The following is a 13313-nucleotide window of genomic DNA, read 5'->3' on the forward strand; positions in this document are numbered from 1 at the left end:
GCTTAGAAATCAGAGTCTAACCCCATTTTGGGTTATAAACATTTTTTTGCTTTTCACTATTTTTAAGGCTTACTCTATTAATGATCTCTTTCACACACACACACACACACACACACACACACACACACCCCTCTTTTGGTCTGGTAGGCTACTCTGCTTTCCCTCTGCAATTTCATCCCTCCCCAGCCAAGACCTCGTACAATGTCATCCTCTTTGTTATAGTTGGCAATGTCCTTCCGGAGGGTCCGAATGATAATCATGCTGAGGATGCCTGAAACAAAAGGAGAGAAAGTTGTTAGCATTGCCAACCAAGTCTTCTGAGCTGCATGCCTCCCTGGGCTTGGTGTTGCACTGAGGGGTGACTGGCATGTGTGGCTTCCTCCAGGGAGAAGAGGCTATGCTGCTGCTTCAGGTCCTCTTTTGAATAGAGCTCCACCCCAGGTATTCAGGCAGGAGTGAACAGAGGGCCACCCCCCAGACAAAGGAAGGAAAGAGCTGCTGGGATAGGTATGGGCAGAACGGCACCGCAGCTACTGCATGGCCTGGTCCTACCAGCTTCTCCAGCCTCACCTCCTCCCGGGCTCCCCTCTTCTCACTCACCACTGGTTCTATTTTTTTTTTTTTAAATCTGGAACTTGAACTCACAACCCTTTGGTCCATGGGCCAATGGTCTAAACACTGAGGAAACCCATTCAGGGCTTGCCCCTGGTTCTTTGCTGCTTTTATTATCATTTCACACTGCATTGCTCTCTCACCTCCATGCCTTTATGCAGGCTATCCTCTATCCTGAAAATCCTATTCTGCCCAGATTAACTCCTTCTCACACAAATATAGTGGTTAAGACAATAGGTTATATGACTTGAACTAACTTAACTCACAGGACTTCAAGAACTAAGATGCTTATAAGCACAGTATATGAGGCCTGGGTTGATAGCATTATTTTTACTTCTCATATAATTCTAAAATGATCAGTTTCATTTCACCTCTGCCCATCACTTTGCCCCCTGCTTACTACCCTCTTGCCATCCGGTTTCTTGCCAGGCTTGTCCCATTGCAGCTGCTGGACCAGCCTTTCCCTAGTTCTTCCAATGGTGACTCATCATTGAGAGAGGTATTCTCTGAAGCAGCCTTCACCTTTTCCTTACAGCTGTGTGTATGATCACCTTGTTTATATGCTTCATGTCACTGATTACTATTTCTTTGCTTTTTTGTCTCTTCCACCACCAGAATATAGACTCTGTGGCCTGAGACTGGGTTGGGTTTGCTCACCACATCCCCAGCACCTGGCACAGCACTTGCACAGAATTTGCAAGTCTTACTAACTGAATGTAATGAGATGTATCCATCCCTCTAGGAGCTCTCCAGATTAGAGATCGAATCTTCTTCACCTTTGTGTACCTGATGCCTAGCACAGAGCCCTGAGGCCCATTTTTGATCCACGCTCTTGGCCCCAAGAACACCCCAGAAGTCCCCCTTAAGTGATGTGATGCTCTCAGCCCCTTATCCCTCACCTCCTTATCTTCTCAACCCTCTGACCTATAGAACTCTCACCTGATAGGAAGAAGACCACAACCACGGAGTTAATGATAGAAAACCAGTGGATCTGCACATCACTCATAGTCAGGTAAGTGTCCCAGCGAGAGGCCCATTTGATGTCACTTTCCTGGTGGGGGGGAGTAAGCACTTAAGAGTCAAGCCTCCTGCTAAACAACTCCTGCCCAGACCAGACCCTCCTCCCTGTTGTGGGCTTCAGCCCCTTCTCACCTCCCAGTGTACGGAGTAGGTGAAGTACAGCCGATTTTCCTTGGTGGGATCAATTTCTTGGGCCAAGGAGCTGGTACCCTCGGGCAGAGTGCACGAACTCTTCTCATCTACTTTGAGGTCTGTGAGAGATAGAGACTCAGTCTGTTTCTGTGGGAGGCCGTTCTACTACCCAAGGGCTGTCTGGGGGGTGTCTTCAGAAGCTGCCTGCGGGAATGGCATGCTGCTGGGACCCAGGTCTGAGTGGAGGCTGGAAGAATAGCTCACACCTTCCAAAGGGCCTTAGGTGTATGTGTGGATGGGTCTGAGCCCCTCATTTAATCAATTAAACTTCCTTCACGCAATTCAAACATTCATTTACTCATTCAATCAGTCCTATTCACATGTAAAACAACATGGACGCCGTCTATCATATGTTTCCTCATTCACTTAGTCCCCAAATCAGTAATCCACGAAGAATGCCTCTTTCATTTATTCTGTTATCTATCCATTTAATCAACCAAAAAACATCCCACAAGCACCTACTATATCCCAGGTATTGTGCTGGAGATAAAATGATGAGAAAAGGAGACAGGTCTCTAACCTCCAACAGGCAATGGGGGACAGATGATGTCAAAATAATCAGATAAAAATGTCCAACTGTGCTCATGACACTCACAAAGGAGAGGCAGAATGGTGTTCAGAAAGTATAGGATGTTTTATTTGAGGCCTTCTGTGTATGATTTTGTTTGAAAACTAGGTTCCATAGCTTAAAAATAAAACAAATCATCAATTCCTCACCCGCCCTGAAACCCAGTCCCACTGTGGACAAAAGGCCAGTCTCCTAAATTAAAGAGTGCCCTGTGCTAATAAGCAAGGTGAGACTGGACCAGGTCTGCTGAGCTTGGGCCAATTTTAGTCTAGACCACTCACTCACACAGAAGACAAGAAATACAGAAACTGGTTGCCTGATAGCTGTCTGTACACTGCCCCTTTCCCTTCAACCCAGAGGGAGCTGGCTGGTTCTTATAAGAGGCTCGGGCAAGCCCCTAGTTGCTGTTTGATCTTGGCTAAGCCACCAACCTCTCGGAGCTTCTATTTCCTCATATATAATCAAATATATCTGGAGGTTGCCAGAGGTGGTAAACCTGTAAGGTGCTAGGCCAGGACACAACAGATGCCAGCTCTCCCTTGGACCCCTACCTTCTCTAATGAGAATGCAGTGACCTTACTGTGGCTGGGCCCATATGCTACATTAGGGCCTTTTAGCTATTTCAGGAATCAAGTGTGAGAAAACCCAGGAGTAAAAGCCTAGGCCCATCCACCAGCCCTGCCCCTCTGGTCACACCTCCCCACTCACCCTCCAGCCTGATGCTCTGGGGAATCACCTCGAAGCGGACGACACGGTACGTGTGCTCCTGGTCCTCTTCCAAGTCCTCTCGGTGGTAGTACAGGATGAAGGAGAGGTGATTGTGCAGGTAGATCTAAAACAGATCAACAGAGAAAACAAAGTAACTAATAGCCAAGAAACAACCAGAAAATCACTCTGGGGGACCACCCTAGGTATTAGGTCACTCCCCTTGTCCAACAGACCAGCTATCCTAACCTTCCCAAAACACGCTCTCAGAGCTCTCCTAGGCTCAGAAACCTTCCTGGGCTCCCTAGGGTTTAAGACAAAAGCCCATCGCTAAGCCTAGCATTCAAGGCCTTCCATCACCTGATTGTTACCATCTTCTAAGACACATTAGTTCGCCTTAACTCTCCGAACTCCTCCTTTCCCCATGAACAGTCTCCACTCTGCAGCTCTGTTCATGTCATTCACTCCAATCAGAATCCTGCCCCTGACTCCACTGAGCTCAAGCCTACCTGTTTTTTAAGGTCCACCACCCCTGTGACTATTTCAAAGCTTCCTCTGAACAGCTTTGGCATTAACCATTATGGCAGTGGCACATGGTCAGAAAGATATGGGATTTTAAGATGCAGGGTCTTACACTGTCAGTCTTTTCCCAATTAGGATAAAAGCCCTTTGAGGACAGGGACTGTAGGGCAAAAGAAATGTTTTTGTCCTCAGAATTTTTTTTAGAAACTGAGGTTTTTAGCGACTGTGCCTTTCACAGTAGCATCTGCAAGAGCCTTGCCCAAGAGCCCCTGGAGGAATCTGCCTCAGCCAGTCTCATGGCTAAATATTTCCTCCTCAGTGGTCCCAAGTGCTCGTGACTTTGGGTTGTGGCTCCTCTAGCCCTTTGAGCACACCAAGACACTCTACCTTGTTGCCTTCTATGAAGCCAAGCCGGTAGCCGTGTTCAAACTGCACATCTTTTTCCTTCTTCTTGTCATCGCCGTCGCGGTTGGAGTAGAGCTCCAGCCGGGTGGCCACAGGCAAGTTGTCGGCAATGCTGGAAATCCAAGGCCCCGCTCAGTCCCTCTGAACCGCCGCTCCCATCAGCGCCCTCCCCAGCCTGAATTCGAGGAGGCGGGCAGCAGAGGACTTACAGGTGGACATAGTAGTCCTCCGTGATCCGCTCCGCCACGAGCCGGCTCTCTTTTACGGACAGGGTCACTGGCTTGTGGGACTCACTGCACAGAACCTCACACTTCTTTTCGCTATTCATGAGAACCTGGAAAGGGGTGTTGACAATCCGGTCCCCTCTCAGCACCTCTCCTGCCGTGAGAGAGACAGATGGAGCTCAGTGCTTCAGCCCTGAGGCTGCTGAGGCCAGCTGAGCCACGGAGACCCAGGGCTGACTTGCAGGGCTGTCATGAGTTCTGCAGCCTGGCACTCCATACTCTACCCGACCTCTTCAGGCTCAGCTTACCCTTCCATCCTACCTTTGCCCTCTCCTCCCCCTTTGTGCTCTAGCACCATCAGACTTTTCAGAGCTCATCAAATATGCCATTTCATTCCACGCCTCTGGGCCTCAGTTCGTTTTGCTTTGCATCGGAGGGCTATTGCCTGCCCCCCGTTTTTGAGAAACTCCTCCTCACACTCCCAGCTCAGCTTCTGTTTCCCCTTGGGAAGCCCTTCCTGACCTCTTCACTTCCCCCTCTGGTTTCCCTCTGCACTGAGGCAGCATCATACAGTGGTGAGGAGAGAGGGCTGCCTGCTGCTGAATGCTGGCTCTGCCACTTACTCACTTGGCAGCTTTGGCAAGTCATTTAACCTCACTGAGCCTCACTTTCCTCATTTATAAAACGAGGATAATAATAGTACCCACTTCACAGGGTTAAAGTGAGAAATAAAGTACCAGTCACAGAGTAGGCAGGCAACAAATAATATTTTCATCATCAGAATCACCTCTGCACCTTTTATGTCAATGATGTGACTTTGCACAGTGTTGGCATATTACGTTTCTGACTCCCTTGACTATGATCTTCAAAGGCAGACAGTGTTTCCTATTTATCTGTGTCTTCAGATCCTGATTCAGGCTAGGAGGGAAATGGGATAAAATCCAGCATTTGAAATTTTTAGCCAAAATATATTTTTAATTAATAAACTGGCACACCTCTTGCATGCCTGCCTCAGAGTAACCTGCTAGCAGATGTCATGCAGCAGGCACCAAGCAGTTAGGGATTGACAACTAAACTCAGTAGTGCTTTCGTATTGAGTATTCTAATACTAACAATGCTACTGTGATGATGTGAAGCTGGGACAAGCCAAAGGAGACTGACCAAACCAACAGGCAAGATTGACCCCTGAACACACACTTGGTCTAGCATTTGCCTACCATTGTGACCTATGTAATGTGACACTCTCTGCCTAGTCATTTATTCGCTCATTCATTCATTCATTCATTCACTCACTCATTCATTCATTCCCAAAACATGTACCAGGTTCTAGCTATCTCCTAGGCCCTAACGATACAATGTTGAATGGATGTTCAATGTCCAATACACACGAAGCTTATGGTCTAATGGGAATGCAGACTTTAATTACAAGAGAATATATTGCTCAACAAGAGGAACTTGCTCTTGACAGGTGATGCTTGAAATGAGCTATAAAGGAAGAGAGAAGTGTTAACTAGCAAACAGATAGGGGAAGAATGTTCTAGACAGTAGGAACGGTATGTGCAAAGGTCCCTTGAGGATGGGGAAGCAAGGTAAAACTGAAAGGCCTGTGCAGTTTTGATGCAGAGAGCAACTTGAGGTGAGCTGGAGAGATGGGGCTGGAGCTGGATCTCAGGGGCTGTGGGCCACACTGGAAGTTACAACTTTATCCAGAAGGGGAAAAAAGCCAATGAAAGGTTTCTATGAATAGGGGTAGCAGAAGACTTCATCTGATTCTGTTACGGAAAGATCACTCGGGATGATGGCGGTCTGTCATACAAGTGAGCAATTATGGCTGAACGGGAGGGTGTGATGAGGCTGGAAACAAGTATTCAGATCCAGGAGCTACTAAGGAGGTGAAATCTAGAGACCCGGTCCTGACTGATATAAGAAGTGAAGAGAGATGCATATTAGGAAGACTGAAGTTTCTATAACCAGGTTCTAGTTAGGAAGAACCTATAGCAAATTTAGACTAAGGGCATTTTTTCAGCTTGTTAGTTTGACTTGATATATCTAGAAATAGTCAGATATCCAGACATAAGAATCAGAGGAGAGATCAGGACTGATGGAAAGCTGTGAGTTGTTGGTACACAGATGACAGGGCCATAAGCTGAGAGAGCAACAGGGTTCCAAGTAAGGTGGGTATCACTTCTTGATATTTAGAAATTAAATTTAAACCAAGAAAGAGGACATAATGGTCTGGAATGGCTCATTTGTATTCCTTTTAACTTTTTAAAAATATATATATATATATATTTTATTGATTTTTTTACAGAGATGAAGGGAGAGGGATAGAGAGTTAGAAACATCAATGAGAGAGAAACATTGATCAGCTGTCTCGTGCACACTCCCTACTGGGGATGTGCCCGCAACCAAGGTACGTGCCCTTGACCGGAATTGAACCTGGGACCCTTCACTCCACAGGCCAACGCTTTATCCACTGAGCCAAACCAGTTAGGGCCCTTTTAACTCTCTAAAGCTGGAAGAAGGTCGTCAGCCAGGCTAAATGAGCAACACGCCATGAATGTCGCCCCTCTAAGAGTCTGAGGTTGTACTCCAGCACATCTGCCACACACAGACCATGAGCTGAATCTCCATCAGTATGACAATCGTGAGCACAGCTTTCAGACAGCCCAATTGAACCTTTCTGGAGAAGGCAGCTGGACATCAGAAAGAATCTGGCCTTAGAAAACTTGGGCTAATATCTCCATTTATCTACCTACTGACCATATGACACTGGGCAAGTCTTTCAAACCCTTGAAGCAGCTGTTCCCTCTCCTATGAAATAGGGAAATCATATTTGGCTTTGCAGAGTTACTATAGGAATCAACTAAGATACTCTGCAGAGTAAAGTGCTTAAGGGTATGGCCAGAGTTCCTGTATTCTTTTTTTTTTTTTTTTTTTTTTTTTAATATATTTTATTGATTTTGTACAGAGAGGAAGGGAGAGAGATAGAGAGTCAGAAACATCGATGAGAGAGAGTCATCAATCAGCTGCCTCTTGCACACCCCTTACTGGGGATATGCCCGCAACCAAGGTACATGCCCTTGACCGGAATCGAACCCGGGACCCCTCAGTCCCCAGGCCGACACTCTATCCACTGAGCCAAACCGGTCTTGGCCAGAGTTCCTGTATTCTACTAGGTGAGTGACCTGGGGCAAGAGACTTCATCTCCTTGTGCCTCAGTCCCCTTGATAAGAGGATATAAGAATAGCTGCCTCATTGGGCTGTTGTGAGAATTAACAAGTTAATGCATAGAAGTGCTAAGAAGAGTGGCTGGCTCATAGAAAAAGCCCTGTATTAACAGTGATGATGAAGATAATGTAGAGTACAGGGATTACAATCCAACAGGCATTCAACCAAGTATGTTTCTGCTCCGCTCAGTTGGACATTAACATTTACTGAATGTCTACTGTGTGTTGGGCATTGCGTCAGAAGTGGTGGAGAGAGAGAGGGGAATGTAAGACATGATCCCTCTGCTCAAAAAGCCCCTAGTCCATGAAGAGAAGCACTACACAAAGGCAGGAAGACATACATTATGGCAGGATAACTTTTGTACACACAAGTTTCTATTTCTAGGAAGCAGGACCATTCCCCAGCTTCAAGGGTCCACATTCAATTAAGATCACCCGGGAACACTCAGAAGTGTGCCCAACTGCAGAGCCTTCGATCTTTCCACATTTTCATCTCCAGGCCTTAACACTGAGACAGGCATAGAAATAAGTACTAATAGCTGTGTCCTGAATAGATGCCTCCAAATGTCTTTTCCTTTAAGCTTGAAATTCTGCCAAATAGAGAGAATTATTTGAATTAGAATAAAATGACTGCTATTTATGGAATATTTGTGCCAGACATTGCCCTGGTGCCTCACACATTACTTGAGGTGAGTCTTGCACAGCATAACAAGAACTACAGTGATGTCCCTGCCTTCTTAGGACCAGAGGTGATCACTTTCTTTTAATTAAAAGTAGAGCAGGTTACAGAAGCCACCGAGAGAGGGGGGGGGGGGGGGAGGAGAAAGGGAGGGAGGGGGAGAGAGAGAAAGGTATGGTATTTAGAAATCAAGGGAGAACCAATCTGAACAGTAGCCAAAGGCTCCAAGTCTGAAGCCTGACTGCCTAGCTTACCTATTGATTAACAGTATAACCAGAGGCAAGTCACTTCACCTGGAAAAGGGGAATAAAAATAACAGCTACCGCCCTAGAGCTGTTATGAAGATTTACTAAGCTAATATGTACCGTATTTTTCGGACCATAAGATGCTCCGGACCATAAGACGCACCAGTTTTTAGAGAAGGGAAATGAAGAAAAAAAGATTCTGAAACAAATAGTGTCCTAAAATATTTTATGTGCATTAAAACCCAACATCACAGTCATAAACACATGTAATCAACCCTGTAAAGTAAACAGCAGCATTTAGAACCATTTTAGAGCCGGGCAAGCACACAGAGACCACACAGAGCCGGGCAAGTAAAAAAACTTTTTTTTTAAAGTATATGTGTAGGCTATATTTGGACCATAAGACGCAGGGACTTTCCCCCCCTACTTCTGGGGGGAAAAAAGTGCGTCTTATGGTCCGAAAAATACGGTATGTAAACATAATACCGATGTAGACAGTGCCCAGGACACAGTGAGTGCTACATAAGGGTTAACTGCTATTATCATTATGAAAAGATCTGGGTTCCCATTGGGACAGGCTGACAACAGTGAGAGAGAACTTACCCAGGTTCTCTGCCTTGTACGTTATTTTTAAGGGCTGGCAGAAGGGCAGTGAGTAGTATTCATAAGGTAACTGGGTTCGAGAGCTGGTGAGCTTCACAGCCTAATGGGAGAAGAGAGGCCATTATTCTTCAATTCAGACAGTTTCAATAATCCTCCCTGGCACCCACCATCTTTGGCATACTTGACAGTATTATCTAGAAGGCAAATGAACTGCTACAGTGTTCTATATACTCTACTGCCCACAATTCTGAGTTATTTCATATTTCATTGTTTATTAGATTACATTACAGACTTGGTTTAAAATCACAAACAAATTCAATATATATTTAAAGTCTTTAACATACTGATTATCCTCTGACTCTGGAATTTCACTTCTGGGCATCTTTCCTAAGGAAATAACTCCAAATGAGGACAAATCTTCAGGAACAAAGAGGTTTAACTCCTTAGTCATAATCATAGTGGTCTCTACTTCTAGTTTCTTGATCCCATTAAGCTGTTTATAACTGATGCCCCAAATGAGCATGATGTGTAGCAATTTGAAATTTTGATAATACCTAAAATTTGGTGGCAAAGTAAGGGACATATTCATGAAAGCAAGTCATGTGGACAGCCCTTTGTGACATTCTTATATTCTGCTTCTCCTTTTGAACACTGGGATGCTTAGGACATAATAAAAATGTTATTTTCACACAATCTCACTGCTTGCTTTTGTACAGAGCAGTAAAGATGTGGTTCACATCAACATGGCAATGAAGCAAGAAATATACATTTATTTTAGAAGTAGAATTTATTTTAACTTTGTAAGTTCTGCTAGCTTTGTTTTATAGGATCACTAAGACTCTGAAGGATGCCCTAGCTGGTTTGGCTCAGTGGATAGAGCAGGCGTCTTCAAACTACGGCCCGTGGGCCACATGCGGCCCGCAGAGGAGTCTGATCCGGCCCACCAGGTTTTTTGGGCAGTGAGCGCAGCCGAGGTGTTACAGTAGGAATTAGTAGTTCATATATTCCGGCCCTCCAGCTCTCTGAGGGACCGTGATCTGGCCCCCACTTTAAAAAGTTTGAGGATGCCTGGGATGGAGTGTTGGCCTGTGAACTGAAAGATCCCAGGTTTAATTCAGGTCAAGGGCACATGCCTGGGTTGTGGGCTCGATTCCCAGTGGGGGACTTGCAGGAGGTTAGCCAATCCATGATTCTCTCTCATCATGGATGTTTCTACAATATCTCTCCCTCTTTCTTCCTCTCTGATTTCAATAAAAATATATTAAAAAAAAAAAAAAAAAGAATCTGAAGGATGACTCAAAAATCTCAACTACACATTATTTTGTCTATGGGGGACTGACAGAGGTGTGAGAATGCTAAATATCCTATACTGTAAACACTGCACAGAAAAAAAGCCTAAGAAAAACAGACCAAAGTACTAAGAATGTTTATTTGGGTGATGATACAGGGGAGTCCGGTTAGGTGGGAGCCTTATACAAGGTTACACCCCTTCCTTGGTAGCTGTCTGTATCCGATGACTGGCCCATTGGGAGGTTTGAAGAGGTGGTTGGTTCTCTTGCCTCAATTTTTAGAGCAACTTTGAAGGACCAGCCATTCCCGTTCCAGAGCTTCCCACATGCTTCAGCTTACCATAGCTCAACATTCCCTCTGCCTAGCCCATTTCCCTCACTCCCACCAAATGCTGACCCTGAGAGTCTCCCGGGTACATCTCCTGCATCAAATCTCCACCTTACAGTTTGTTTCTTAGGAAACCATACCCAAGAAGATCCACCACCAACCCTCAGCCCTGCTTGGGGCTCTGAGAATGCCACCAAGAGTCCACTGTTTTAGAGACATAATCAAGATGTCAACCTGCCCACTGCCCCTGGTCAACCATTTATTAAGTGACTCCCTTCCACTCTCCACCTACCACAGTTGACTGATCCTCAGACTGGCATCCAGCCTGAAATGGTAGCCCAGTTGGAAAGCCTCTCTCTGGATCCTGACTTAGGGCAATGCTCCTCAAATCCTAATTGTTCACATACCAACTTACCCTATCTACTTACCTCTTATTATACTATTGCATCTGACTCATTTTTCATAAATACACTTAAGAAGCAAACATTATGTATCAGTATTAAAGACAGAAAATCGATAGCCATGAAACCATGAGTTGAAGTACTAGCTATGTTTTCTAAAATATGTTAAAAGTTATTAAAATATATTTGTCAACCACTTAAAATCATCTCATATACCACCACTCAGATATGCAGCACACATTTTGGAGATACTGAACTGGAGAAGTCAGCTGGTAGCAGAAGCTAACATTGAAAAAACAGAGGTCACAATAGGCTGTGTATGTACAAACGATATAAGTTAGGCAGGAAAGCTGGTAAGAGAGGAGATGGAGTAGATAAAAGAGTAAGGTAGAGATGTCATAGAAGAGGCAGACTGAGACAGACAGAAAAAAATGAAGATGAGAAAAAGAGGTGTGTGTGTGTGGGGGGCAGGGGCAGAGTTCCTAACTGGCACTGGTCGTTGTTCTCTGCAACCACAGGAGGGATAAGACCAGCTCACCATGGTCTTCAACCACACTGCCCAGAGGCTCCAATGGTCCAGGAATACTTACCTTGATTTCTACAGGGTCGTTCTGGTGGAAGTTGATTGGTGCGACCCCAGGGACATAGAAGGCTCTTGTTCTACACATGGAGAGAAGCAGCAGGGACCACGGCAACCAAGCCTGTTTGGAAAAAAGAGAGGCCTAGGTTGGAATGAGGGAAAGAAGCCTGGGGGAAACGTTGCGAGGGGTTGGCCGGCCTCCCCAGCCTCCCCACTCTCCCCCTGGCCAGCCGGGGGGAGGGTCTGAGGTAAGTTGGCCTGTGGCCCTCCTCCCCCTGCTCCCCCCCAAGCACACATCAGGCCTGCTTGCTGGCTGCAGTGGGCATCATCATAGCTTCCCATCTTTTTGATGGTTACAGCATTTTGGTCACTGGCTATATATATATACATACATATATATATATATATATATATATATATATATATATACACACACACACACACACACACATATATATATATTATATATATATATAAAAAAACTAGTGACTTGGTGCATGAAATTCATGCACATTCAAAGGCGAATAATTAGAGGAAATAATTTAATATTGCTATTTGCCCTTCTCTATAATAGAGGTATCAGAGATGAAAGAAAATTAGTAAAATGTATATGAAAACCTTCCTCCTGTCAAAGTCTGGGGCACACCACGGGATCCAGGGTCAAGTCCCCACCCACCCACATGCACCTCAAAATCGTGTGAGACCCAGACCTGGACATGGCCCCCCCCACCCCTCCCATTGGGCTAGATCCAGACCCCGCCAGTCCCACCCTTGTCAAGTCCTGCTGGGCAGGGGGTGTAGCCTCAGGTCCCCTGGCCCAGCCCCAGGACAGGGGGCATGGCCTGAGGTCCTCCATCAAGCCCTACCAGGTGGGGACATGGCCTGAGATCCTGTCAAGCCTCACTGGGTGAGGGGCATGGCCTGAGGTCCCCTATCAAGCCCCACCAGGCTAGGGGCACAGCCTCAGATTCCCTAGCCCAGCAACAGGAGGGGACGCAGCCTTGGTCCCGTCAAGTCCTGCTGGGCGGGGGTGTGGCCTGAGTTCCCCGACCCAGCACTGGGGGTGCACCTTGAGGTCCCCTGTCAAGCCCTACTGGGCAGGGGGTGCGGTCTGAGGTCCCCTGTCAAGCCCCACCTAGTGGGGGGCGCGGCCTGAGGCCCCCAGGCCTGGTACTGGGGCAGTGGGAGCAGCCTGAGGTCCTCTAGCCCAGCACCAGGATGGAAAGCACACCCTGAGGTCCTCCGTCAAGCCCCACCAAGTGGGGGGCGTGGCCTCAGATTACCTGGTCTAGCACTGGGGGCCGGTGGTGCGGCCTGAGATCCCCCGCCTGAGGCCAAGGTGGGGGGCACGGCCTGCGGTCCCCTGTCAAGCCCTGCTGGGAGGGGGAAATGGCATGAGGTCCCCTATCAACCCTCACAGGGACGGGAGAAGGCATAGCCTCAGGTCCCTGCTGATTGCTCGCTCGTTAAGGCTCCTTTTGGGAACTTGGCCTCAGCTGTGGGAGCAGCCATCTTTGTGATGGAGTGATGGTCAATTTGCATATTATGCTTTTACTAGACAAGATTACTCTCCTGTAGAGCTAGAAGGGAATAAAGCTCCAGTGTTCCATTCATTCCTATGTCTCTATATTAGGGGTGTCGAACTCAATCAGAGAAGGGGCCAAAATCTAAAATCCAGCCTAAATCGCGGGCCGAATGGTTTACTGAACA

The 13313-nt window shown here is 46.5% G+C and overlaps 1 protein-coding gene across 4 annotated transcripts in view; it reads right to left on the reverse strand.

The window, feature by feature from the left end:
- The window catches only part of TM9SF4 (transmembrane 9 superfamily member 4), a 44337-nt gene that overhangs the window by 15046 nt on the left and 15978 nt on the right, over positions 1-13313 (reverse strand). For 2 of the 4 annotated variants that reach the window (XM_036419271.2, XM_045574725.1), the window contains exons 2-9: positions 11614-11724; positions 9006-9105; positions 4234-4402; positions 4007-4136; positions 3101-3224; positions 1765-1883; positions 1552-1663; positions 201-271 (exon numbers count right to left, since the gene is read on the reverse strand). In XM_036419271.2, coding sequence (XP_036275164.1) covers positions 201-271; positions 1552-1663; positions 1765-1883; positions 3101-3224; positions 4007-4136; positions 4234-4402; positions 9006-9105; positions 11614-11724 — 936 coding nt within the window. Of the gene's footprint in view, positions 1-200; positions 272-1551; positions 1664-1764; positions 1884-3100; positions 3225-4006; positions 4137-4233; positions 4403-9005; positions 9106-11613; positions 11746-13313 lie in introns of those variants that run through there. The other 2 variants (XM_036419272.1, XM_036419273.1) reach the window with 2 other exon arrangements.

The sequence above is a fragment of the Pipistrellus kuhlii genome, unplaced genomic scaffold (genome assembly GCF_014108245.1).
Source record: "Pipistrellus kuhlii isolate mPipKuh1 unplaced genomic scaffold, mPipKuh1.p scaffold_m20_p_6, whole genome shotgun sequence".
In the NCBI taxonomy this organism is placed as follows: Eukaryota; Metazoa; Chordata; class Mammalia; order Chiroptera; family Vespertilionidae; genus Pipistrellus; species Pipistrellus kuhlii.